This window comes from Talaromyces rugulosus, chromosome III, assembly GCF_013368755.1.
Source record: "Talaromyces rugulosus chromosome III, complete sequence".
Lineage (NCBI taxonomy): Eukaryota > Fungi > Ascomycota > Eurotiomycetes > Eurotiales > Trichocomaceae > Talaromyces > Talaromyces rugulosus.
This window is the reverse complement of record NC_049563.1, coordinates 3,914,261-3,940,800: the sequence shown is the minus strand read 5'-3', so window position 1 is coordinate 3,940,800 and position 26,540 is coordinate 3,914,261. Positions and strand designations below refer to the sequence as shown.

The 26,540-nt window shown below is 51.2% G+C and overlaps 12 protein-coding genes across 12 annotated transcripts; 6 read left to right on the top strand and 6 right to left on the bottom strand.

Annotated features, from left to right (window-relative positions):
* Positions 1-916: 916 nt before the first annotated feature.
* TRUGW13939_06162 (uncharacterized protein) lies at positions 917-2,764 on the top strand (the record flags this gene model as incomplete). The annotated part of the gene is made up of 5 exons (XM_035489318.1): positions 917-1,093; positions 1,174-1,230; positions 1,281-1,374; positions 1,433-1,570; positions 1,626-2,764. 5 exons carry the CDS (start codon positions 917-919, stop codon positions 2,762-2,764), a joined length of 1,605 nt encoding a protein of 534 aa, XP_035345211.1.
* An 80-nt stretch (positions 2,765-2,844) lies between these two features.
* On the bottom strand, positions 2,845-3,545 carry TRUGW13939_06161 (uncharacterized protein; the record flags this gene model as incomplete). Its single annotated transcript, XM_035489317.1, has 4 exons — positions 2,845-3,004; positions 3,055-3,245; positions 3,307-3,381; positions 3,444-3,545. The coding sequence occupies 4 exons, from the start codon at positions 3,543-3,545 to the stop codon at positions 2,845-2,847; spliced, it is 528 nt and encodes a 175-aa protein (XP_035345210.1).
* Positions 3,546-6,194: 2,649 nt separating this feature from the next.
* Positions 6,195-6,975, top strand: TRUGW13939_06160 (uncharacterized protein; the record flags this gene model as incomplete). Its single annotated transcript, XM_035489316.1, has 2 exons — positions 6,195-6,272; positions 6,328-6,975. 2 exons carry the CDS (start codon positions 6,195-6,197, stop codon positions 6,973-6,975), a joined length of 726 nt encoding a protein of 241 aa, XP_035345209.1.
* Positions 6,976-9,179: 2,204 nt separating this feature from the next.
* TRUGW13939_06159 (uncharacterized protein) lies at positions 9,180-11,463 on the top strand (the record flags this gene model as incomplete). Its single annotated transcript, XM_035489315.1, has 4 exons — positions 9,180-9,558; positions 9,610-10,005; positions 10,061-10,951; positions 11,024-11,463. 4 exons carry the CDS (start codon positions 9,180-9,182, stop codon positions 11,461-11,463), a joined length of 2,106 nt encoding a protein of 701 aa, XP_035345208.1.
* A 468-nt stretch (positions 11,464-11,931) lies between these two features.
* Positions 11,932-12,468, bottom strand: TRUGW13939_06158 (uncharacterized protein; the record flags this gene model as incomplete). The annotated part of the gene is made up of 3 exons (XM_035489314.1): positions 11,932-12,133; positions 12,193-12,272; positions 12,322-12,468. 3 exons carry the CDS (start codon positions 12,466-12,468, stop codon positions 11,932-11,934), a joined length of 429 nt encoding a protein of 142 aa, XP_035345207.1.
* A 1,188-nt stretch (positions 12,469-13,656) lies between these two features.
* On the bottom strand, positions 13,657-15,659 carry TRUGW13939_06157 (uncharacterized protein; the record flags this gene model as incomplete). Its single annotated transcript, XM_035489313.1, has 5 exons — positions 13,657-13,703; positions 13,758-13,984; positions 14,044-14,954; positions 15,003-15,301; positions 15,356-15,659. 5 exons carry the CDS (start codon positions 15,657-15,659, stop codon positions 13,657-13,659), a joined length of 1,788 nt encoding a protein of 595 aa, XP_035345206.1.
* A 269-nt stretch (positions 15,660-15,928) lies between these two features.
* Positions 15,929-16,449, top strand: TRUGW13939_06156 (uncharacterized protein; the record flags this gene model as incomplete). The annotated part of the gene is made up of 3 exons (XM_035489312.1): positions 15,929-16,045; positions 16,110-16,216; positions 16,275-16,449. 3 exons carry the CDS (start codon positions 15,929-15,931, stop codon positions 16,447-16,449), a joined length of 399 nt encoding a protein of 132 aa, XP_035345205.1.
* Positions 16,450-16,793: 344 nt separating this feature from the next.
* On the bottom strand, positions 16,794-17,975 carry TRUGW13939_06155 (uncharacterized protein; the record flags this gene model as incomplete). The annotated part of the gene is made up of 5 exons (XM_035489311.1): positions 16,794-16,855; positions 16,905-17,184; positions 17,238-17,695; positions 17,746-17,899; positions 17,970-17,975. The coding sequence occupies 5 exons, from the start codon at positions 17,973-17,975 to the stop codon at positions 16,794-16,796; spliced, it is 960 nt and encodes a 319-aa protein (XP_035345204.1).
* Positions 17,976-19,204: 1,229 nt separating this feature from the next.
* Positions 19,205-21,375, top strand: TRUGW13939_06154 (uncharacterized protein; the record flags this gene model as incomplete). Its single annotated transcript, XM_035489310.1, has 2 exons — positions 19,205-19,822; positions 19,873-21,375. 2 exons carry the CDS (start codon positions 19,205-19,207, stop codon positions 21,373-21,375), a joined length of 2,121 nt encoding a protein of 706 aa, XP_035345203.1.
* Positions 21,376-21,529: 154 nt separating this feature from the next.
* TRUGW13939_06153 (uncharacterized protein) lies at positions 21,530-23,224 on the bottom strand (the record flags this gene model as incomplete). Its single annotated transcript, XM_035489309.1, has 5 exons — positions 21,530-21,753; positions 21,807-22,245; positions 22,294-22,907; positions 22,968-23,049; positions 23,111-23,224. The coding sequence occupies 5 exons, from the start codon at positions 23,222-23,224 to the stop codon at positions 21,530-21,532; spliced, it is 1,473 nt and encodes a 490-aa protein (XP_035345202.1).
* A 533-nt stretch (positions 23,225-23,757) lies between these two features.
* On the top strand, positions 23,758-25,091 carry TRUGW13939_06152 (uncharacterized protein; the record flags this gene model as incomplete). Its single annotated transcript, XM_035489308.1, has 2 exons — positions 23,758-23,806; positions 23,857-25,091. 2 exons carry the CDS (start codon positions 23,758-23,760, stop codon positions 25,089-25,091), a joined length of 1,284 nt encoding a protein of 427 aa, XP_035345201.1.
* A 329-nt stretch (positions 25,092-25,420) lies between these two features.
* TRUGW13939_06151 (uncharacterized protein) lies at positions 25,421-26,540 on the bottom strand (the record flags this gene model as incomplete). The annotated part of the gene is made up of 2 exons (XM_035489307.1): positions 25,421-26,225; positions 26,299-26,540. 2 exons carry the CDS (start codon positions 26,538-26,540, stop codon positions 25,421-25,423), a joined length of 1,047 nt encoding a protein of 348 aa, XP_035345200.1.

Here is a 26,540-nt window from a genome sequence, read left to right as displayed (position 1 = left end):
GATTTTCAAGATATGTGACATCAAAACCCCATCGGAGCTACAGGGTCTCGGTCTTTTTCAGGCTCGCCATCAAGGGACAAATTACTTGAGGACTTGCAAGAACCAGCCAGACCTCTAATGAGTGACTCTGAATTACGAACTCGTATATACGAGCGCTATCTCCACTTTGATGGTCGTCGATATATGGATCAGCTACCTGATAGGCTACCACAGTCAAGCTCTTCTGTATTTACACACGCGGACATTACGCCTCGCAATATCATGATTAACGATTACAACAAGATCACGGGAATTCTCGACTAGAAGTGGGCTGGGTGGTATCCGGATTACTGGGAGTATGCGCAGGTTCTAAGGCCTGTTTTTTGGGGGGACTAGTCGATTTGGATGGAAAAGACAGCGCCGCAGAAATGGGACATCAGTGGGATCAATGCTGCGAGGGAAGTGTTGTTTTGATAATGATATTAAATTATTGTAGAGAAAGTTTCTGAGAAATGGGTGATTGAAAACCAGCATAACACGACAAGTGAAATGAAAGAAGACACAACATTCCAATCGGATTGTTTCAAATTGTCCCTCAAAGGATGGTGACTTGGGCCCGGGACATATCAGCACCGCCCACGCCGAGCGCACTCCGAGGAGCGAGCCAGCGCGAGAGCTGGGAAAGCCGAAGAGGCCGTCTCTTCATCTTGGATTTAGTTGTGTGAAGAAGAGAAGAAAACTTCGCGAGGGCGGGAAAGTTGGGGAAAAAAGGGCGGTGTCTTGGCGTGTGCACGTGCCACAGGCCGTTTCCCGCGGAATACGGACAGCTTCGGTCGCCGTTATCTATCGACATCGTCCGTTCCTCGACGCTTTTCTTGTCTTTTAATCATATTATTGCTTGCCTGACGACGGACGACGACGCTGTCCTTTGCCTTGCATGTCCTCAATGACTTGGAACCGCTGCGGCCGCCAGGCCTCGAGGCTGCTCTTGGCTGGAGACGCTCTGAGAGCTCCAGCAGCTGCTCGACGCCCCTCACATCTGATAGAGCGTCTTGCCCCCGGTGCAGCCCTGCAGAGGCGCCATGTTTCTGACAGCCAGGATGGACAGCATCAGGTACGTTTTAACTTCAGATTGCTCGCAATTCCTGATATTTATGCTGCGAAGAGTGTCACTGACCGTTTGTTCCCCCGCAGCTGCTCTCCACCCACCTCGAGGAAGCCGACCCCACAGTCTACAATATCCTGCAAAAGGTTCGTCCCAGAACAGTTATGACTAGAGACGATGTTAAAGATGCATGCAGGAGAAAAGACGACAGAAACATTTCATCAACTTGATCCCGTCAGAGAACTTTACCTCTCAGGCGGTGCTAGATGCTCTCGGCAGTGTCATGCAAAGTAAGCTCTACCAGGACCCAAAGCTTCACAGCTCCTAACCAACCATCTTCTTGTGTAGATAAGTATTCAGAAGGATATCCCGGAGCTCGGTATTACGGCGGAAACGAGTTTATCGACGAAGCGGAATCGCTGTGCCAGAAGCGTGCCCTCGAGTCTTTCAGATTGGACCCGGAGGAGTGGGGAGTCAACGTACAAGGTGAGCAGGATGGGTGGTGGTAAACGTGAACACGGCCTGACTTGCCAATTTCAAGCTTTGTCCGGCTCGCCCGCCAACTTGTATGCCTATTCGGCGCTGCTGAACGTACACGATCGTCTGATGGGTCTGGATCTGCCCCATGGCGGCCACCTGTCACACGGCTACCAAACACCGACGAAGAAGATTTCCTTTGTTTCAAAATACTTTGAGACTGTTCCATACCGCCTCGACGAATCGACGGGCCTCATCAACTACGACCAACTGGAAGAGCTGGCGCAGATCTACCGGCCCAAACTGATCGTGGCTGGCACGTCTGCCTACAGTCGGCTAATTGACTACACCAGGATGCGCCAAGTGGCCGACTCGGTCGGAGCGTATCTGCTGAGTGACATGGCCCATATCTCTGGCCTTGTCGCTGCCGACGTGATCCCGTCGCCGTTCCCTCACTCGGATGTAGTCACGACAACCACGCACAAGTCCCTGCGCGGTCCTCGCGGCGCCATGATCTTCTACCGAAAGGGCGTTCGCCGCACAGACAAAAAGGGCAACAAGGAGCTATACGATCTTGAGGGGCCTATCAATGCATCCGTCTTCCCGGGCCACCAGGGCGGTCCTCACAACCACACCATCACGGCACTGGCAGTGGCCCTTGCACAAACCCAGACCAAGGATTTCAAGGCGTACCAGCAGACCGTGCTGGCCAACGCACAGGCTCTGGCCCAGCGACTGGGCAATTCAGTCAAGGACGGTGGTCTCGGATACAATATTGTTTCTGGCGGCACCGACAACCATCTGGTTCTGGTCGACCTCAAGAACCGCGGCGTCGACGGGGCGCGCGTCGAGCGTGTCCTCGAGCTCTGCGGCGTCGCTGCCAACAAGAACACAGTCCCAGGCGACAAATCAGCCCTGAAGCCCGGCGGTCTGCGTCTGGGAACACCGGCCATGACATCTCGCGGATTCCAACCCGAGGACTTTGGCCGCGTGGGCGGCATCGTCGACCGCGCAGTCACAATCACCCAGAAACTCGACAAGGCAGCGCGCGAAAGCGCCGAGGCCAAGGGCCGCAAGAACCCGGGCAACGTCAAGGCGTTTATCGAGTACGTCGGCAACGGTGACGACATTTCAGAGATTGTGCAGTTGAAAAAGGAAGTCGAGGACTGGGTTGGGACGTTTAGCATCCCATGGAGGGAATAGGATTATTGTTTCTGTTTTGACATGTCTGAACTATGTAACGTTACGTATAAAGCGACAATTTATTTCTTCTTATTCTACTTTTATAACTTGGCAACCCCCTTGAGCACATCACGAAGCAGCTTCAGCGCCTCGCCCGCAAACGCAACCATATTGCCCTCGCGGTCCTCGCCCAGGCCCGTGTCGACTTGTCTGGTATACGTCTTGCCATCGGGCGCTGCGACTGCCACAAACACCGTTCCCCTATTAACTTTTATTAGCATGACTCAAAGTAAGATAAAAGTAAAACGGACGGAACTCTGTTCGGCGTCGTCCCTCCGCCAGGCCCAGCAGTCCCGCTCTCCGAAACGGTATACGTCGACTGCAGTGTTGAGCGCGTGTGCTCGGCCAGGCCGGCAACGATATCAGTCGTCGGACCGGTGTATGTGTTGATGGCTTCGGGTGTCCAGCCGGCAAAGGCGACGCGCGATGGGAGGGTGTATACCTGGCTTCATCTTAGTATCTGAATACATTACGTTGGGATATCAGAAAGGAGGAATACGTACGGTGAGACCGCCGCGGTAGTATGTTGAAGCGCCAGGAACCGAGAGGAGAACGGCAGAGATGAGACCGCCAGCAGCCTTGACAAGTATAAATTAGTATATATATGAGAGGTATCAGTTGACTTTAGGTGAGAAAGTACCGTCTCTGCAACGGATACGGTTTCCTTTCGTTCTTTGAGTAGAGTTGCGACTTCTTGCAGCAGAGGCCGGAGCGACGATGGCGGGAATTGTGATTCGGCCATTTTTATTTCTCGTTTCAAGTGGTTGGGTAGTTACTGGTTATTGATTGAGTTATCGATTGAGTTGATATTGAATTATATATGTTGGTAACAACGTTGAATTGATGTGGTGCTGTTCTACATGTACGTCAACTTACCCCGCTACATGTATTACTAATATGCATGGATTATACTCCGTATGTGTAAAACGACCCCCATCCAACTTTGAGGTTTCCTAGATATCACTTGGTGATCGTACTTGCTCAACTCATGACGTGTCATCAGGGGGGACCAGGAGGCATCAGGAGAAGCATTGGCAGATCTACCGGCATGTTAAACTCGCACTTTTTTTCTAAACCGGGCCATCTATCCATTCACTTGTCCAAAACTCCGCCGTCTCCATCCCTGAGAAAGTACGTTTGGGGTGCCCCTCGAACGGAGTATTATTAGAAGCGGTTGGAATTAACATCCCGGAAAAGAACCGGTTTGACGCCGTCGTTTTGAACAAAAACCCAAGCATGGGCAAAGAATTGTCGAGTCGGATCCCTGTCCTGTCACCGGCCCGGCAACGGGAAGCATTAATATTAATCGCGGTCGTTAACGGTCTGCGCGGACGCCATTGAGATCTGACAGCTGGCTAGCATACTGGCTAAAGCCTGGTTAGTACTCTGTAGTCTCGTGATAGTTATTGCCTAGTAGATTGTCGAAGGAGCCGGGCTCCAGCAGGATCAACCGCCTAATACTGATTATATGCCGACATATTTCTTTTTCCTGCTAGAATGCTCGATATAGAGTCGGAATGTTTCCGGGATCAACAGACTCGTGCTCATCGAGGGGCAGCGCCGCAGCTGGTGCCGGTGGCCCGTGACAAGATGCATTGGCCATAGAGTCACACTAATACGAGCTAATCAAGCTTTGGGAGCATGTGTTGGCCGTGAGTCGGTAGAGGCTAGTGGTGAGGCTAAGATACGCGACTGTGGAGCGAACCATGTTTTTGGCCGTGTCCGTCGTCCGATGCCGTGGTTGTGTTCGCTTAGTCGATATTAATGCACTTAATGGTAGCTCTGAAAAGACAAGAGTACAGACGACAAAGAGAGAACAGCAACTGTTGACCGAGGGAGAAAGAGAGAGACAGACTGACAAGAGCAGAAAAGGAGGAAGAGAAAAAGAAAGTCCCAGGAAGCAGGCACCCGGGACGGCGCTAGCCCGTTTGGGGAATTTCTTCACGGACAGAAAAGTCACGTGCGGCTGTCTTGACGAGACACTGACAAACACTTCCCTCTCCCTTCCTCCCACAACACCATAATCGAGCCAGTTTTCCCTCGGAGGCTCAAAGTCAAAGAGATTATGAGCCTGGCCGTGATTATTGCCCTAGCCCGGAAAAATCCGACCCTGATGCTGAGTTTGGATCCTTCAACAGGAACGGAACATCGAGATCATTCATCGAACCGGGGTTGATGCGATGGTAACATCTCTACTGAGCTACTAGACACCGTCGAATCCGTCGATAAAGGGTTGCAGGGTACAGCATCCTACCATTCAGAGATCAAGAAAGCCGGCCAATAATATATACTTGGAGCTTTCGATGACTTTCCGGTCGCTTTCGTCAACAAAAGAGATGGTGCCGTCATCGCATCATAGTCCACAGTCATACGACTTTGTCGCACTGCAACTAGCGCCCTTGGAGAGAGATTGTCGAGTTGGCCGATATGCGGCTGCTTTCATCAATGGCTAATTTGGCCTCGATTTTCAAGTTTTACCGAGGTAGACGCGCAGAACTCTGGCAGTATCATCCACCAGCTGTCACAGCCAGTCATTGATATTATTATACAAAAGGAAGCCCAAAGCCATGTACTACTCAATCAATAATGTACATGTAGTGGCTCTGGCGATCCCTTGGCAAGAATGCCAGTAGGTTGGACCGTTGAACACGAGCCCAGCGGAGATAGGGCTTACCCTACCTGCAACCCTACACCTATACGCATACCAGACATCACAGTATATAGCAGGAAAGAAGACATAATATTAATATAAAACAGTGCACTCCGTAAACAATCAAATAATAATTAAAAATGAAATAAAAAAAAGTCTAGACCTTCCGCTTCGGGCACAGCGGACGGCGCTTGGCCCCGGCGGCCCCGCAGTGAGATAAGTCTCTGTTGGTTTAGTCAGTGTCCACCGCCGGTCTCGACGGGGGCGACTGGACATGGCCATCCCCCCTCTCTGTCGAGCATTCTTGCTATTATTCGATTGTCTGTCTCGCTCCTCTTTGCTTTCCTGCTGGCGTTTCCTCAAACCTAGCGTGGTCCGGTCTAGCGTGGCACGACAGCAACCATTAATTCCGCCTGTTCCCTCCCTTGTCAACGCCAATCACCAGCGCTCCAACTCTCCAGTTCTCGCCTGTTTCTGCTTCTGCTTCTGTGTCCAGTCGCAGCATCTCGCTTCCTCGGTCTGATTGAGCCCCCCCCGCAGGTCTCATCTCATATCCACCCCTATAACCAATTCCCCCTCACAAGCGACCCCACCGAAGCCGCCGGAGCTCTGACCTGACACTGCCACCACGCTCTCTTCCGATCACCAAAAAATTTCAGTACCAACGAATCATATTATAATCGCAAGCAGACAGCTGCTGGTGCGGTCTTCCTCAAAGGAGGGAGAAGCCATTCCGCAGTCATGGCGGGAAAAATGACACTGTATAAACTGGTGGTGTTGGGCGACGGAGGTGTCGGCAAAACAGCACTGACCATCCAGGTAGGTTGGATAGATACACTGCAAAATGTATTATTTTCGTCGCTAATAAATCCAGCTTTGTTTAAACCATTTCGTGGAAACTTACGATCCCACCATCGAAGACTCCTACCGGAAACAAGTCGTCATCGACCAGCAGTCATGCATGCTCGAGGTCTTGGACACGGCCGGCCAAGAGGAGTATACGGCCCTGCGAGACCAATGGATCCGGGACGGCGAGGGCTTTGTGCTTGTTTATAGTATTACGTCTCGCGCCTCGTTCAGTCGCATTACCAAGTTCTACAACCAGATCCAAATGGTCAAGGAGTCGGCCAACTCGGGCTCTCCCACCGGCGGCAGCTATCTCGGATCGCCCCTGGCGACTTCTGGTGGATCTGGCCCCGTGCCCGTGATGCTTGTTGGCAACAAAAGCGACAAGGCCGTGGAGCGTGCTGTCTCGGCCCAAGAAGGATCCGCGCTCGCCAAAGAACTGGGCTGCGAATTCGTCGAGGCATCCGCCAAGAGCTGCATCAACGTCGAAAAGGCATTTTACGACGTGGTGCGACTGCTGCGCCAACAACGACAGCAACAGCAAGGCGGCCGTATACAGGAGCGAAGAACGACCGGATTCGCCGGTCAACACCGTGACCGGGATGCAAACCCGGAGTATCCGAAGGCCTTTCGCCCTGATCGTGCCCGTCCACACCGAAAATGTTTCATTCTGTGAATACGACATTCATTTCGTCTGACGAACGATTCCTTATATTTCCTTCTTTTCTTTTACTTCTCTTCTTCTGCATATTTGAGCGTGGCTTTCCCTGAGTTAAACGGTTTTTCAATCTATGCATCTGTGATGGCAAATGCGAAGAACCAGTGTCTTGTTCTCGCTTCTTAGCTCTTAGCAGCTCTCTGTGTTGTATACGGTGCTATTCTGTCCTATGGGGTTGGGTATATCTGCATTTTATCTGTCTCTTTTTTTTTTTTCTTTTTTTTTTTCTTGCGTACACCATTTTCCAGAGACGGTCAGGTCAGTTCCACCCAGCTTCACCCGCATCTTTTTCACCTTATTTACCGCTTGTTGCCGATCTTATTTTTATTTTTACTTTTTTTTTTTTGGTTTAAGGAGACCGTCGGCCTTTTGTTTGTCGCCATAGAATGACCGGGCTCGATGAGCTCAGTCCGACCGAGACCTCGGTCCCTGTTCCCAGCCACCGCTGCTGGAATGGACATCATGGGCGTGTTTTGTCGTGGCAGCGACTTATCAGCAGGCCTGTCTGCAAAGCCATCAGGGGCAAGGAATCGCACGAAAAAGTGTTCTGAAGAACGTTGAGCGTACCGCACATATTTTGAAGAGATACCCTGACCGCTTTGTGATAGCCAATGATGTTACTTGAGTTTGTCCTTTTGTAGTACATCCAGTACATATAGTAGACATACCGTAGTACACATAGAATATACATAGAATATACATACTAAGTAGTAGTATGATAGTACGGAGTAACCAGTCGACTCTGGGTGACGGAGAAAAAGCCACGGCTGTGTGGCTGTTGGCTCAAACTGTACATGTATTACTACTTGAAAACTCTACAACAAGCATCTCTAGATTATCATAATTCGCCTCGGCTATAGGCTATATATCTTCTTCTCATTAATAACATGTCCAACAAGTATATTATATACATAAAAATAAACAAAAGGGCTCTCCTATACAATCAATTGATATTTCCTTTAAAATACTTGACATGTATCGTGGACTCGTCTGTCACCTAGCGATTCATCGCTGATTGTGAACCCCCGAAAGACCGCCTCCTTCCTCTATTATGGGACCATCCCTCAGCTTTTGTCTTGGTCATCCTCATGAAAGCGTCAAGTACAGGAAAAACGCTGCGGAAGCCTGCACAATCCTAGTTAATTTTGTACGGAGGATTGAAGAGATCTGGCTGTTCGCTCGGGACTCCGTTGAAGTCAATGCCAAGGCATTGAATAACAAGTTTCGCCTCTGGAGCAGTTTTTCTAATCTGAATTCCGTTACTAGGAATACCGCGGCCAACGACTAATCTGGAAAATCAAAGGGACCTCTACGCTCGTCGACGATTGTGCCAGCTGCCAGGGTATTGCTGGCCGTTGCCGTGGGATCATAGTGCTGGGCTTAGTGAGCGATGGCAAATCGAAAAATATATCTGATACTTACTTGTCTGTAAACATTTGGCCAATATTCGTACGAAGAATAATATGAACAATACCTTGCAGAGACGGTGACATTGTGAGGTTGTTGATTTTGATGGAGTGTGTACGTGCTTTCATTAGTGGACAAGTTTATTCAAAAAATTTCCAGGGTGTCACGAATGTAAAACACTTTGACCCCATTAAATAGCCCTAGAGTGGATTATATCACCTAAGAAATAAGCTGGGTTAGTACTCACATAAACTAATGGTCAATGGGATCTATTAAGACTTCTGATAAAGAAGAATGCGGATGTGAACAGACAGGACAACACTGGAGAAACGGTACTACACATCGTGGTGATGGAGAAAAAGTGGGATTTAGTGCACCAGCTCGGGAATAAATGGATCAATTGATATAGAAGATAACAACGGATACATGGCAAACGCTTTGTGCAATGACATTCAATAACACATCGTACGTAAATCCGGAGAAGAGAGAATAAAGTAGAGTGCGGGGAGCTTCCCCGGGCTCCACCGGAGCTCCTGTCATTATCTCATTGGGCTGCTCGGCTGACTTGCTCATCCCTTCGTCCTCGGCTCTTCATCTTGTACCTTCATCTATATAAATTTGGTTCAGTCTATATCCGTGTTTGTCTATATACCATATAGCAGCATATACTATACCTGTGTATGAGTCTGACGAGGTGACCCTCCGCTACATACCGAGGCAGCTGTGACTAACGTCCCATCAACTCCACCTCCACAATGCCCCATCCACAAGACATTGTGCACGAACACTCAATCCAAAACCCCGAGGCCTTTTGGGGACATCACGCCCAGGACCTGCACTGGCATAAACAGCCGTCGCGAGCGCTCGGCCGCTCAACCAAGACCCTGCCTGGCAGTGGCAGCACGCACGACCACTGGACCTGGTTCCCCGACGGCGAGATCTCGACCACTTACAACTGCGTGGACCGCCATGTCGAGTGCGGAAACGGCGACAATGTCGCTATTATCTGGGAGTCGGCTGTCACCGGCGTGCGCGAGACGTATACATACCGACAGCTTCAGGATGAGGTAGAAGTGCTCGCAGGCGTGTTGCGAGAGGAAGGCGTGCGCAGGGGGGACGTTGTCATCATCTACAGTACGTTTATATATCTATTAATTGACAATGCATACAACTAATCTTCAGCAGTGCCCATGATCCCCGCCGCGCTCTTCGCCGCACTCGCCATAGCACGCCTCGGCGCAATCCACTCTGCCGTCTTTGGCGGATTCGCCGCGGCCTCGCTGGCCCAGCGAATCGAGGCTGCTCGACCTCGCGCTATCATGACGGCCTCGTGCGGCATCGAGGGCTCCAAGGCGCCCCTGGCGTACCGGCCGCTCGTGGAAGGTGCCATCAGCAAAAGCGCATTCAAGCCGCAAAAAGTCATTGTCTGGCAGCGCGACCAGCTGCGCTGGAACCATCCGGACAAGCTCGGCGGGCAGCGTAATTGGCAGCGCATTGTCAAGAGTGGCCGAATGCGCGGGATTCGCGCTGGGCCTGTGCCAGTCAGGAGTAGTGATGGGCTTTATGTTATTTATACTAGTGGTGCGCCCTACCCTTTACTATTCTCTATTTCAGACTGTCAACTGATGATTGGTAGGAACGACTGGACTGCCAAAAGGAGTGGTACGTGAAGCCGGCGGACACGCAGTTGGACTCAGCCTGTCTATAAAATCCGTCTTTGGCATCAAAGGCCCCGGAGACGTCATGTTCTGCGCGTCTGATATCGGCTGGGTCGTCGGCCATTCGTACATCCTCTATGCACCGCTGCTGGTCGGCGCCACTACAGTGCTATACGAGGGGAAACCCATTGGCACACCAGACGCCGGCGAGTTCTGGAGAGTGGTTGAGCGCAACAAAGTCAACGTACTCTTCACCGCGCCAACGGCCCTCCGCGCCATGCGCAAGGATGACCCAGAAAGCCGGTTTTTGGCGGATATTGGACAGCGCGGCGGTCTGCGCTCGCTGCGAGCTTTGTTTTTGGCTGGAGAGCGAAGCGAGCCCAGCATCATCCGCACTTTTCAGGATCTGCTGGGCAGGCATGCTGCGCCTGGAGCCGCGGTGATTGACAACTGGTGGTCATCCGAGTCTGGGTCACCCATTACTGCGCTGGCGCTGCATGGCGAGCTGGGCTATCATACTACTACTAGTGGTGATAGCGACAAGACGAAACAAGCAACCCCTCTTCCAGCGCGCCCCGGCTCTGCAGGGAAACCAACGCCAGGCTTTGACGTGCGCATAGTCGACGACGACGGCAACGAGGTGCCTCGCGGGACTATGGGCAACGTGGTGATGGCTATCCCACTGGCTCCCACGGCGTTTACGACGCTGTTTAGCGACGAGGAGCGCTTTTACAAGGGCTATCTCAAGCGGTTCAATGGGCGATGGGTGGACACGGGCGATGCAGGGCTGATCGATGAGGATGGATACGTGCACATCATGTCTCGATCAGACGATATTATCAATGTAGCTGCGCACCGCTTCAGCACGGGTATTTCTCTCTTTCTCTTTCTCTCTCTCTCTTTCTTTCTGTCTGACTGTAACTTTCACTGAAACTCTGCAGGCGCCATCGAACAAGCCATCCTCTCCCACCCATCCGTCGGCGAAGCAAGCGTCGTCGGCATTCCAGACCCGCTCAAGGGCCACCTCCCATTTGCATTCATCCAGCCGCGCAGCAGCAGCCCCGAGGAAAACCTACCAGCCACTCCTCCCGTCGACCTATTCAACGAAATCAACGCCCTCGTCCGCGACCAAATCGGCGCCATCGCCTCGCTCGGCGGTATAATCCAGGGCCGCGGCATGATCCCCAAGACGCGCAGCGGCAAGACGCTTCGGCGTGTACTGCGCGAGCTTGTTGAGAATGCTGTGGATAACGGAAATTATGAGGGCAAGGTGAATGTGCCGCCGACGGTGGAGGATGTAGAGGTTGTGGAGGTGGCAAGGAAGAAGGTGAGGGAGTATTTTGAGGAGAAGAAGAAACTTAGGGTTAAGGCGAAGCTGTAATGCTTGGGAAAAAATAAAAGTAGTACTCGACGTCATCGGGTTGGAATGTGGACTACCACAACTTGACATACCACAAACCACATGGTAACGACCCACGTGAGAGTAGTATAAGTCTAAGTTGTACGACCGTTAATGCAAGAATTGAACATGAACACCTGAATTAACTAGCCAACGCGAAAAAAGGGAATCAATTGAATACAGGAAAGATAAAAAAAAGGTGACAAGTCCTCGTGGGCTGCTCCGAGTTGGAAGAGACGAAAAAAAGATATCGATATCCAAGTATATAATTCCCGAACATCTATATATTACAATAAAACCCAACAACAACCAACGTCGGAAAATGATGAAGAACGGGAGGATCGTAAGCTTTCTTTCGTCAATTGCCAACTATTTCTGTATGAATTTTGTTTCCCTAAGTAGCCCACTGGCCGAGAACCCCAAAAGAAGCGAAATTTAATGGCGAAACGTTTAGAGAAGGACAGCAGCGGCACCGAAGACGGCGGCCAGACCGGCACCAGCGCCAGCAACGGCGTTAGAAGCAGCGCCGTTGGTGAACAGAGGTGGCGAAACGGGCGAGGTGGTGGGCGAGCCGGAGCCGGGGACGACGGGGACGCTGGTGTAAGGAGCAGGGGTTCCGGTGCCAATAGGGACAACGGGGGTCGAGCTGGCGCTGTGGAAGGTTAGTCTCAAGTCCCTGACACAGGCAGAAAGGCAAAAGGGAAAACGAACCAGGCGTTGCAGATGGTGACGGTGGAGGACAGAAGAGGACGAGTCACGGTGTAGGATCCGGTCAGAGTGAAGGTTCCAGGCTACTCATGTCAGTAAACATATCCGCGCAAATGGGGTCGGAAAACATACGGTGGTGACGTGAACAGTCGAGCTGCCGGCCACAAAGCTGGTGGCCTCGGGGCAGTAGGTCTCGTAAGTCGTGACAACCTCGGTGATGGTAGAAGTGGCGAAAGCGCCGGCCGCGAGGGCAAGGACAGAGGCAGCAGTGAAACGCATCTTGTTGGTGGTTGGTTGGGGATTAATATGTATTTGTTAAACCGGAAGATTTCGACAAGAAGCGAGATAGTTGAACTGGGGTGGTTCAAAGGAAGGTCGAGGATCGCAAGGAGAGAAAGAACGAATGTAATCGGTGTATAAAACGACCGGGAGCGAGTGTTTCTTGCGATGGGAATAAGAGAGCGTGGTGAGGAAGAGAGAAGAGAAGCGGAAAGACGGGTGGGACAGGGGGGGATTAAGAGGGAAACGGCCGGGCTGGCGCTAATTACGGAGTGTCCTTGTTAGCGAGCAGGGGCCTCACTTGGTTCTCCTCTGCTCCCAGATGCACAGCTTTGTTTAGTTGTTACTACTATTACGCCAATTTACCGCTCGTGTCCTGTCACTAATGCCAGTCGCTGTCCTTCGTGGCTTCAATTATCGACTGCCAGGCAAGGAGTCGGGCAGCTGTTCGCTGGGGGGTGACGATGTGCGCTAGCCTGCCAAGTCGGTGGCCACGCAAGTCGGTAGGATCAGCGCTGTTCTGTTGTTCTGGCCATAGTACTACCTGGCGATCAACGCACACCGTAGTGATGGTAGTGCACTCAGAAAAGTCTGCCTGATCCTACCGAGGACAAAACAATAACGGCATATGCATGTCTGATTGGCCCACACCCCGGTCTCCACCCCCATCCTACCGCCCAATAAGGAAATTAGACTCGGCGCTAATGCCAGGAACGACCCGTCGCGGGGCCACGCTGATTGGCTGTACGGCCCCTATTCATCAAACTAACTTTAACTAAGCGGGGCTAGCGCGCGCCACTCAATCTCTTTTTGTCCAAGCCCCGTTCTCACACTAACCTCTTTTGTCCAAGACGACTTCCACTTTCGGTAAAGGGTGTTTTACCCGTTTTGTGGCGGAGCCTTTGAACGCTCTTTTATTCGCTGTGTCCGTAAGGAGTAATTCTATAGTCTATAGACTCTATACAGGATGGATATATCAGTCCTGGCTGATGCAAGGCTCTGCTAATCCTCCTTGCTGTCGGCCTGTCTGTCTCATCCTTGCCGTGTCATGTTAGGTTCTAGATTACAGGCAAGGCACGATCAATAATCCAGGCGTCTTTGTCCTGCTTTCACTTGTTGAAACAGTTCTACAGTCTGAAGACTAAAGCTCTTTGTATAGTACAACATATGATACACAGATCAAATAGATCAGTCATTCGTGCTAAATACCTCCTTTACAAGCTGCTTCTTATTCACTGCCAAACATTAGCTTATACAAACAATGCCAGAACATAGTGAGAATGACGTACCCTTGCCCATTGCGTTTCGCGGGATCGGCTCAGACAAGATCTTGACCTCCTGTGGAAGCTTGTAAATTGCGAGCCGGTCCTTCAATGCTCGTCGTATATCCATGGCTCCCCATGGCTTGCCTGCGCGCTTTGTAGTAATAGTCTTTTTTAGCACCACCACGGCGCCGACTTTTTGTCCCCATCGCTCCGAGGGGAGGCCAACAACTGCAGCTTCGCTGATCTCGGGTCTGTCACATTCGGCGTCAGAGATGAAAAATCAAAGCAGAAAGAGAAAAAATAAACTCACAATGAAAGCAATTCTCGTTCAACCTCGAGCGCGCTCACTTTTTCGCCACCCGTCTTGATTATGTCCACACTGAGACGGCCCTGAATGAAATACAGGGGCCCCTTGGCCCAGCTGCCACTGGCGCCGTTGCCAGCGCCAGGAACTTCTCTTCGCACGGTGACGTCGCCCGTTCGGAACCAGGGACCCTTGCCATCGTCGTCGTCAGTAAAAGACTCGGCCGTAGCCTTCTGGTTGCGAAAGTACTCGGAGAAGATGGTCGGTCCGCGCAGTTGAATCTCGCCAACTCGTTCACGGCCGGTTTCGTCGAGCTCTTCTCCAGGCTGTATGATTTCATTCCTATCGGCATCCCAGAGCCGGGCTTCGACTGATGGTAACGGCCACCCAACACTGCCGTCTACACGATCGACCGGGTCCAAGCCGCAGCTGATGGCCATGCCGACTTCGGTCATGCCATACCGCTCCAAAAGGACATTGCCGCGACTCAGTTCCGTCCACGCTTGCTTCGTCGGGGTTGGGAGCGCCGCGGATCCAGAGATATTCAATCGTAGGTTATCCGATGATATTGCTTGCTGGGCAGCAGACTGGACTTGGGGGGACAGGTCAGAAAATGTCTCCATCAGTCGGGTCCAGAGAGTTGGCACAGCGGTCAAGAAGGTAATTTTGTTTTTGGAGTTTGTTTGCGTCTCCAGAAAAGGAGCCGCAAGTCGGCGCCAGACTGTGTCTGGGTTGAATGGATACAAAAACTCTATCGACGAGCCGGCGAGCACAGGCGTGATCAGCGCATTAACAGTGCCGTGAATATGATGAAGTGGAAGCATATGCAGCAGCCGGTCTTGCGCGGAATACTGCCATGCCTCGATCAAGGACTGGGCTTGTGCTTCCAATGCCGAGAGCGGGAGAAGTACACCTTTCTATAGAAATTAGCCTGCATAAAAGAAGATAAGAAGAAAAGTGCATACCGGACGATTCGTAGTGCCAGAGGTATATAGCATAAGACCTCCTCGCGGTGATTGCAATTTATCGAGTGTGATAGACTGATAATGAGACGATCCCTGTGTAATCTTAGGTCGTATATCAACCACAACACCAGATTCAAGACTGTCTTCAACGAGTGATCGTGCTTTGTCTGCGTATCTTTCTGTTGCAAGTACTGTCGAGGCCTCTGAATGATTCAGAATATACTTGAGCTCAGCAACAGGAAAAGCAGGCGAGAGCGGCACGGCGATGGCATCTGCGGCCAGGATAGAGAAAAGCATCACTACAGAACGTTAGTTTTCTAAATTTTGGAAGTAGTTGGCTGGATAAACATTACCCACGTAGTCATAGCTATTCTCGGCCAGAAATGCAATTCTCTGACCCGCTAGCACCGGTTGTCGGTCAAGCAACAGCCCCTTGGAGCGAACCACATCTCCAACTAAATTCCCATAGTCAAAGGACCGTCCGGACTTGCTGTGCACTACTGCTGAAGACAGAGGGTCATGCTGCTGGAGAGCACGAAAAAATCTAGAGCTGGGCAGGGACGAAACAGTCCGGAAGCTCCAACGAGGAACGATCCAAATATTTCTTCTCCATAGACTGCCCTGTTTACAGGCCGAGGCCAGCTGGCGAGAAAGCATCGAGCTGTCGAGTACCGTCACCGGTCCATTTAAGTAGCTATATTATCAACGACGAGGCAATATTGAAGTTGTGGTTAGTCGTGATATATAATTTATGACAGGTGATGTCAGGGAAAAAACGCCGGCAGCCGCAGCGACACGACTTGATTGGCCCGGGGGCGATCCAACATGCGGCCGCGGAATGAGCCGCAGACCGTCGTTCTCCATCTTCTCGTCCTCTCTGCTACATAGACGTCAACTTGGCAGCATCGCAAGGTTGAAATATCCTCATGCTCTTGCACAGCGCCAGAACATCTGCTCGGCGCATCCTTGCGATCCCGCCTGGCATCAGAATGGCGACAACCCACTCTTCGGCAACCCCCATGGAGGACGCCATGCGGGACAAGGTGAGATAGATCATCATCCAAAATCATTATCATATATGCTAATAATAATAAAAAAAATCTACAGCTCGTCGCCGCATTCACTCCGTCGACATTACTCATACGCAACGACTCGCACCTCCACTCGCATCACGCCCCCATGCGCGACAGCACTTCGAAAGAGACGCATTTCCAGTACGTTTTTCCCTCCGATATTCACCGCATGGGAATACAGTTAACAGAGAATAAAAAGTGTGACGATTACATCCCAAGAGTTTCAGTCAAAACCGCAGCCGGCTCGCCACCGCATGGTGTATGCCCTGCTCAAGGAAGAGATGAGTCGCGAGGGAGGCATCCATGCGCTGCAACTGCGAACACGGACTGCCGAGGAAGAACAAAAACAAGCCGAGAGAGAACAAGTACAGTAATTATTATTATAAATGTATAAATGTATACTACGTCAAATAATCACGTAAACAAATCCATTAAAGTTTCTAGCGCCAAAGAGAACGGAGAAGCAGAGTCTAATATGTACAATAGCAGTAATTAGGTTGCCATTGGGACAAAATTGGTCTGTCAAGAACAGAAGGGGAAGAAGGCTTTTCAAGTCGATACAAAAAAGAGAAAACACTAGGCAAACACGGGAGACTACAGTTGGGGAATCAGAACAAAGGAACCGTGGGAGAGACGTCGATAGATCTTGTAAGCAAGAATTCAAGCAAATGCGTCCATCTGGCATCGGCTGTTGTGCAAAAACTATCTATCACGTCGATTACTTTTTGTTGACCTCGGTAACAACAACGGCGACAACGACGACAATGATGATGATGATAACTAGGCCAGTCAGCTATTACCCTCCATGATACTAAAGGATTATACGTACGGATCACAAGCAGGATGTACCACTTCCACTTTCTGGCGTTTCGGGCACTGACAATGGCACTGTCAATCTGCTTGTTGGCATTGTCGACATTTTCCACGACGTCATGTGCACCTGTGTTGATTTGTTCAACAGCAGGCTCTTGTTGCTGAACCAATTCGGCAACTTCCTGGTACAGGCGAGCCAACTCGATCATATCTTGCTCGATCTTTCGGATCGCAGTGGATCGTTCCAAAGCGGCCTGTCGGGCATCGTTGGCCTGGCGGGTTCGCAGTCCGGTTGACTAAAAAAAAATAATTAATATTCCACCAGCTACCTATCGGGTGTCTCTCATACCTGGAAGGTCTGCTCTTGACCCAACAGCACATTCTGAACGCCTTGGTCGACCTGCTCTGGGGTCGCGTCAGGGTTGGCAATTTCGTATCGTCGGCGCACTTGTTCTTGGAGACGCTTCTGGAATTCCGACTGGGCTTTCTGGTACTGCTCGATTTCCTTGCGCAGATTGCGGCTGGTCACGTCGATCTGGGTCTGGACGCGCGAGTCGCCGGAGCCGGGGGTCTGCTTGATCTTCTTCAGGAGGTCGCGAAGGTAGCGAAGAGTGTTGTTGATGTCGTCTTCAACGTAGTCCAGGTTCTGGCGGGCAGCCTTGTCCTCCTTGCCGGTGCTGGAATCAAGAAGCTCGTGTTGCGCCTGCGCTAGTCGGCCCTCTCTCTTTGTTCGGAGCTCCTGGATGCCATCGTTGATTTCGCGGCACTTGTTGAGGATGTTGGTGGTGTTGTTGACGGAGCCCATTTCTACAGAGGTGTTAGTCTGGGGACCTCGACGAACGCGACGGTCAACCTACCATAGTTGCCATTTCCCTGCTCGACATCACCATAGCGAGTGGGTGCGGGGGCGCCGTAGCTTGGCTGCGCTGCGGGTTGTTGTTGTTGCTGCTGGTAGGGGTTGCTCTGCTGCTCGTAGGGGTTGTATTGGCCGTAGCCACCACCTTGCTGGTACTGAGTCTGGGGTCAATAAAGTTTCTCCTTTTCCTTCCGTGGTTGCTAATGCAAGGGCGACAGAACTCACACTCATATTGGCGAATAAAGCTGTCACTGGACGTTATGACTCGGTCGCTCTGGTGCGGCTGAGAAAAAAGGCGACAGACGACAGGAGGCGACAGCGACCGGGAGCAGATGGAAGCGGAAGCGGAAACACAAGGAAAAGAAGAGAGACGCGGTCTCCAATTGAGAGGGGACGGTGAGGGCACAAACAAAGCAAAGATGGGTGTAGCGAGAGGATGTAAGAAAAAAGAGGTAGTTGGAGTCGTAGTAAGAGTGTCAGCACGCAGGCCGGAAGAGGACGAGTGGCAGTCACAGTGGCGGCTAAAGGAGAACACGGGAAGGCGATGCGCACAGCCCCCGTCGCGGCCTAGCGCGCCCCCTACTTATGTAAGCGCCTGCTCAGCTTCTTTCTATTTATACAACCACCACTGCAACCACTGCCACTACTGCTGCATCCTGTAACCACGATGTCTGGGCTACGAGGATTGTCTGACGGAGACGCCATTGATCTTTGTTTTTAGGTAGTGTGGCTATATTGCGGACATGGCGATGCTCGCTCTTGTCGTCGCCAACGTGACTATGCAACATCGCTAGCCTCACGCGCATTTTATGCTCCGAATAGCCACGCTTATTGTTACAAGACAATAATCCTCCAATGCGTCGATTCGCTTTCGAATCACGCCCAAGAACACGCCCAAGAACGGCGGGGTCGCCTGCAGTGACAGTTACCATTAGCTGCAGCAGCCTGCAGAGGCTTATCACCGTGTGTGACCATCGCCGGCGCATCCGGACACCGCGACTTCCAACAAATACAACCCAGAAACTGCAGGATATCGAACTTTATCAATGCACTCTGAACCTATGAAAATCGAGATTGCTAGTGTGCAGGCGATTCCACGTGGGAAGAACTGGATCCTGTGAATAATACGTCGTCACCGTAGCCACCGTAGCCACCGTAGCCTCCACATAAATTACGTCTTCCTCCTCGCACTTTATAAGCTTTTCTCTCGCTCTATCCGCCCACAAAATCCGATTTCTAAAATCAAATTATTTTAAGAGTCCGGCAGTCCATGGATCGCCAACAGCCGAAGCGGGGTTGCTTGGCTCCTACCATACTGTTGCGGCATTACCCCGGACTCCGCTTGTTGTTGCTCACTCCTCACTCCGCTCCATATGTAGCTCTGTCTCGTGGCACTGCTCTGCCATGCACGCCTATCCCCTTCTTAACCCAACTTCCGACACACTCCAGCCATCGTGATCATGTCTCTGAAACGCAAGCTGTCTGAATTCGACCCCGTGGCCGGCGAGACGGCCGGCTGGCTCGACCTTGACTGGCCGTTCCACTCCCCGCACGAACAAGAAACCGCCTCGCCTCCAGCTTACAAGATTCAGCGTCGAGACAGCAATCGCCGTGACTCCTCCTGGCGCATGATGGGCGACAAGGCCGTGCCCTTGTCGCTACCGCTGGCCAACATGGTCAGCGCCGTCCAGGAGCTCATCGACCCGGAATTCGATCCGGACATTGGAGAACCGGACTCGGACGACTCGCCACGCTTCTTGAAACCGCTGCCTGCTCGTATTCCTTCAGATGATGTCGACTATCTCAGGTCAAAAGGTGCCCTCACTCTTCCCGACCGTCCCCTTCGAACCGAGTTGCTACGGGCATATGTGCAATGGGTTTATAGCTTTATGCCTCTGTTGGATCTACACAGCTTTCTGAATGCAATTGCCGAAAATGACCCGGATGCTGGCATCAGCCTCTTTCTTTTCCAGGCCGTCATGTTCGCCGGCACTGCTTTCGTGGACATTAGCCATCTCAAGGCCGCGGGCTTTGAAAACAGGAGAGATGCTCGCAAGGCTTTCTCCACTCGCGCGCGAGTCAGTATGCCCGGAATTATGCCATTGATCTCTCTATTAACATATACCAGCTGCTCTATTCGTTTGATTACGAAGACGACCGTATTGTGATCCTCCAGGCCCTCCTGCTGCTGACATATTACCATGAGACCGACGCAGGTCTGCAAAATGATATTTGGTATTGGGTAGGCGTGTGCAACACCCACGCACAGTCAATCGGAATCCATCGTGATCCCACCAAGTCAGGAATAGATGTCGATACCCAGCGGCTGCGCATTCGGCTTTGGTGGTGCCTCTACTCTCGGGACCGCCTCGTTGCGCTCGCTCTGCGACGGCCTACCCAAATCAACGAGGGTATATGCGACGTCCCATTCTTGCGCTCCACGGACTTTGATCTCAAACCGTTTTCCCTGGCTGCTACGGAAATGCTCGGTTGTGGATACATGCGAGATGTATCCTACCAGAGACGACTAGCCACTATGTTTATGGAAAAAGTCAAACTCTGCCAGTGCCTCGGCAGAGTACTCTTTGCACAATACACCCCATCGAATTGCTCATTCGGAGCAACTCAGCAAACGACCATCACTCTGGTGCCTCGACAAGCCTCGGACGCTGAGCTCGAGCGATGCAGCCAAAGGCTAGATACCTGGCTAAGCGCCCTGCCAAAGGACGCAACTTTCATGCCACAACCGAGACAAGCGCTCGGCGACGGAGAGAATGTTCTCCTGCTTCATTCGTCCATGCTGCGCATGACGTACCACGCAACGTGCACTGCCTTGTATAGGCCTCGGGCTGCTTCGCTTTCGGCTTCGAAATCTGCGACTAAAATGCTCACTATGGCGCGACAGAAGATGCGAGATGCTGCATCAGATACGGCGGATATCGTCCACGGACTCAATCGGCTAGGCTTAACAAAGTTCCTGCCGTCGTCCAGCCTGACGGTCGTGACTCCGGCCGCGGTAGTTCACCTAACAAATCTGACATCGACAAATCAGCATGTCAGGGACGAGAGTGCATGGAATTTCCGCCAGTGCATCGATGTCCTCAACGGCCTCAAGGATATCTACCCTGCAGCTGACTACGAGACTGCCTGTCTACAAAAGGCCGCCCAGATCCAGTATGGCCAAACAACGGGAAGAAACCCCGTCTTCATTATGATGAACAATAATAATACCACGAACCCAGAAAATTCTCAGGCTCGGCCAGACCAAAACCATTCTCAGTCACCATATAACAACGGAATCATCACCGAACTCGACGATGAAGAGGTAGAAGGGTTTTTGTCAACTTCATTATTCCCCATCGCCGAGAGACCCTCCTCTGAACAGCGCTCAAATTGGGATTCCTGGGGGCAGGACATGTTCAAAGAATGGATTGCATCTTCCGACGATGGGGTTATGGATGAGTCGTTTGACTATGGTTCTAATAATTATAATAAGAATGCTGGTGCCACTTTCCCCAGAGCTCTCACTCCAGACATCGGATCGCTCTTTGAGCCGCAGCAATTGAGTTCGCCATTACTAGGGAGGAATATCATAACAGGTGATTTAGAAACAGATCTGGGGTTTGTGTGAAGGTCTACGTTGTACTGTATCCCAGAAAGCTAGCTAGCTATCACGACGAATGATTTATGATTTATGGATATATCAAGCAAGTGCCGGTCTTGTCTATTTTTTTTAAGCAAAGCTATTGAAGGGGAAAAAAAAAGTCTAAAGTATTTTGGACGAGTTAGTCGCCCTTCTTCCCCCACCGAGACGTCTCATTTCCTTCCTCCCATTCGCGTTCGACATATCCAAGCCGTTTCTTGACCTCTTGCACAAGAGCCTTGTCGCCAGTGTTCTTGCCCAGATTATCGCTGAGTTTGACTGCGGGACGGCCGCCGGCAGAGGCGATTTTGATGACGATGTTGAGAGGGATGGATTTTTTGCCGTCAGATTTCTTATTAAAATCATCTACGTATTGTCAGGATATCGTTCAGCAGAAAGTTAAGAAAGGGGAGAATTACTTGTGAAAAAGGTGCCAACTCCAAAAGTAGCCAGGAACCCAGCGTCCTCGGCAATGGCCTTGTACCGCAGACAAGTATCAACCTTGAGGGCATCCGAAAAGACAATCACTTTTTTGTCCGTGATGCCATGCTTGTCATAAAACTCGCGTGCCATTTTGACAAAGTTGCTCGGGTCGCCAGAGTCCTGCCGGATGCCCTGGAAGACCTGTGCGTATATCTTGTGCTTGCCAATCACTTTTCCTGAGGATATTGCTGGTGCTTCGATCGGGGGTGTGGTATTGGACAGGCTTTCTGGCGTTGAGCCCACTGTCGTTGCTGCACTTGACGGAAACACGGTGCTGGCACCAACTTCGGGCGTGGTGAAGTCTGGGATTGGGCGACTGAAAGCATCAAGGAAGGCCGGGGTGCCAAATGTGTCGGTGAGAGCGATGCCCAGGACCTGCTCGCAGTTAGTTTTATTCCATTCCCACGAAGTAATGATACATACCCCTTCGCCAAAACAACCAAGCCAGTACCGCAGCCCCAGTTCATTCGCATTTTCATAGTCGTTCGTAAACGCCGCAATTCCCATGTACCATTCATGAGCGACAGTGCCCACCGGGCTCACCCCGTACTTCATGGCAAAATGCACATTACTAGTACCGGTAAACTTGCCCTTGGCGCTGTTTGCATCAGAAGCCGCGCGGCATAGCCCTTTCATCACCAGGTCATGCGTATGGTAATCGCGCCTCCGTCGAGACCCAAATTCTGAAAATACGCAGCCGTTCTCCAACAACGTGATACCCTTTTTATACGCATTCTCTTCCTGTCCATCGTGATCCCAGTCTCGGTCACAGAATTTAAAGTATGCCTCGCTGGTCAGCGCCAGCAGCGGGATTTCGTACAGGATGGTTTCCACCCATAGACCCTTGACCAGGTATTCAAGGTTGCCCAGGTCATCGTCGCTGCCGCTATCATTTATCGGGGTGAATTTGATTTGTATTTGATCCGTGGGACGTAGGCGAAAGCGCTCGAGGTACTGGAGATATGCGTCGTTAAGGTAGGGGCACGACTTTCGGAGAAAGTCGATCTCTTCGGGTTTGACTGTAATGTTTTCTAGGCCTGATAACCAAAGTAACAAGTAAGTAGAAGACACAAAGTTCTAGAGAGTTCATTTCTCACGGTCCATTTGCTCTAGCAACCACTTGTATGCTGCCCGCGACATCTTCATATCGGGAGTCCGGTTCGTATAGCCATAGGTAACCTCTTGACAATCCCACTGTCAGTTCTTGATCAAACACACAGCAAACAAAAAACTTGCCAACTTGGGGAAAGTATTTCAGGACAGCACATTGCATCGTAATCTTGTACAAGTCCGTATCCAAGAGGGAGAAAACCCCCTCCGGTTTAGGAGACGAGGAAGAGGCACTTGCGCTCATGATTGCTGCTTCCGGCGCAGTTCACACAGGAGAGTAGGCAGTTGTGTCAGCTTCTAATGGTGTCTACCATGAAGTGTTCAGTGTAAAGACGCTTAAGAAATGCCAATGGATAGCGACGTTGCGATTACGCGGCAACAAACAACGAACGATGCGGGACCATCCGCAGGAAGGAGCACCCCGCACGCTATCGCGAGCAGAGTGATTTCTACACGCGTCATGCAAATATAGTAAGAATAGGAACTTGAGTGTTATTGAGTATATTCGTATTTACATTAAGCATAGACAGAATGGCAATGCGTCATGCTGTATGTGGCTGCGCTTCGCCTTTTAATTTGTATAGTCAGAGCCTATTGGCCAGAAACTCGCAACGTCATCGACCATCGGCCATTTACACTAGCCACATAACGTCACGTGACAGACTAACCTGTGGCGCCGCGCCACATCTTGGCCACTGTCGCGATGCTCGGCACTTGCCTTGCGACAACCTCAGTGACTATACCGACTGCGAGGAAGCGCGACAGAAATATACCGACATGAACACTGAAGATTGCGCCACTGTCCTCGAGCAGTTTGTGCACGATGGTAAGCCCCGCAACGCGGATGCGAAAGGATGCAAACTAATGATGGAACAGTCGCCAATCTGCCCGCCGAAATCACTCATTTGATGGAAGAAGTGCAAGCAAAGGACAAAATCATCCAGGAATGTCGGACCACAATCAACTCGCGTGATTCCAGCATCCAGAAATTCATCAAACTCAACGGCAGTCTGACGCCCAACCCGAAGGAAGACCAGTACAGCAAAACAATTCTGCAAAACCTGGACCGATGCCAGTCTCTCCAGGACGAAAAGATTCTACTGAGCGAAAAGGCTTGTGTCTTGCTCGACCGACAGATCAAAAAACTCGACGTCAAAATCCGCGATCTCGTCAGCGAAGGGATCCTGACCAACGACCCGCCACTTCCGTCGCTTTTGGACAATAATAAGAATAACTACGACGAGCTTCCGCCGGTCTTTATGCGTGACTATACACCTAGCGATACGCCGAATTCGAGCTATACTCCTCTAAATCCAACTTCGGGCAATGCTATCACCCCGAACACGGTTGCGCACCGGATCAATCAAGCTATCTCTCGTGCCCCTGCTGCAAACCCTCTGGCCACGCAGACTCCCAATCGTAACTCGGCCCCATCCACGCCGACTGCTGCAGCTCTACACCTCCAGCAACGGCAGCGAGAATCGTCCGCTGGCGCTGTCGACAGCAAACGCAGACGACTCAACTCGTCTCTGAGCACTCTACCTGCAGCGCCTTCCAATCTCCGACAGTCATCCCTGGGCCCCGGAACCCCCAAGGCTGGTACACCGGTAGCAAGCCGAGCGGGCAGTGCCGGACCACGCGCAGGCATCGTGACCAAGAAAGCAGCAACCAAAAAGGTCGCCCCGCACCAGCAAATAAAGAAGATCAAAGCCAGCAGCAACGGAAAGCTAGTCAAACGATCATCCAGTGTTGGAACGAGGGTAAAACATGCAAACAAAAAGTCCCCTTCTGCGGCTGGCGGTGACGAGGACGATGATGAGTCCATGCTTAGCAGTGCGGACGCCTCCGAGTCCGAAAATGCCAGCGTTTCTCGCCGCACAACCCGTGGCCCGCCGCTCGATTCTGATGACGAGATGGAAGATGATGAGGATGAGGGTGGCGAAGACACTAAAGTCTATTGCACTTGTCGCAGTGTGAGCCACGGGGACATGGTGGCCTGTGACAATGACAATTGCCCGTACGAATGGTTCCATTGGAAATGTGTCGGACTTACCAGGGAGCCTTTGGGTACTTGGTACTGCGTTGAATGCAGGCAGACGTTGGGGAAGTAATTAGCATTTCCGTGAATAAAGTGGCATGACTGTATGATATCTACGAAGCAATACATATAATATTTAACCTTCTTTTCTTTATTTTTCCATTGCCCCAATGTTAGACTGGAAAAGTTCAGTAAAATTGTTCAATGCAGCAAGAACTACAAACAATATATGCGCCCACTATCTGGTACACGTTGGTACACGTTCAAGAATGCCTAAAATTTCAAATGCACCCTTTTGTCGTTGTAAAGAAAAACTCCGTCGCTATGAGACCGAAACAGCATTTTTTGTGCCCGTAGACTTGGTGGGCGAAATTCGTATCCGATTTCCTCCAAAAGACAAATTTAGAATCCAAGTGCGTCCTCCAGCCACTTGCCGAAATATTCACAACTTTCGGGGCTCACTTTGCCGCCGGGCTGGCAGAGTTTGAAAACCGGGCATTGACCACAGGGGGCCTCAGTCATGCCGTTTGTCCCTATCCAGGATTTGAGCTGTGTGTCTGGGATTCGTTCTTTTTTAGCGAGGTATTTCGCCACGGCGTCTGGCCGCCGGAGAGATTTGTAGTTCTGGCCCAGTGCAACCAGCCTGCTGTCAAAACACATCATCTGAAGGAGCTGCCTGACGCTGTCTGTGTCTAACTTAACGGGAGTGATTCCAGACTTGTTGATTTCATCTGTGATCTCTTCGACCGTTGGGTAAAACTGGTAGCCCGCAGGGTAAGGGAGATATAGCCTGTCGGATTCAGTGGTTTTGACACTCTCGCCAGTGTTGAGCTTCTTCCGCTTGCCGCTTTGCTTTGAAGAAGATGGTATCGACTCGTACCAGCTCTTCCTGCTGACCAAACTCTCAATAAAATCGGATAGAATACCAATGAACTCTGCATCCAACACTCCGTCTGTGAACCAAGCGCCTCCCGTGACTTCTTCGGCCGGGGTGAGCCCGGCGAGCATGTACACTTTTTTGCCCGGGTGCTTGACATTGTGGATCGACTTGATGAAGTTTTTCCCCTCTAGCGCTTTGAGGGCTTTGTCCAAGATGGTCTTGGGTAGGTCGGTCCGTTTTCCTAGCGCGCGAATCCAGATTCCATTACGTCCGGTGGAGTGGATGGCCTTGTATACCATCCGTTCATTGTCGCTAAGGCCCTGAATTCTATTTGAGAAGAATGTCTGTTAGAATTTTTATTCTTATGGTCAAGTAGTCCTAGCTGGAGTGGTGAGCTTACTTTTCGGCATCCTCTTTTGGTATGACTTTCCAGGAAAGGCGGTTCTCAGTATCTTGGTAAACTCGAAAGTAGTTTTGGTCAACCAAGTATTGAGTGCATTGTAAGAGAGTCTCGAGACTCTTGTTCGGGATCAAGCCCAAGCCCAATATATCGCGCTGGTACAGCAATTGACTGGCTGAAAACTGACTGAGGCACTTGTGGTAGACACTGTTGGCCAGGTCCTGGATTTCCATAGTAGCCAT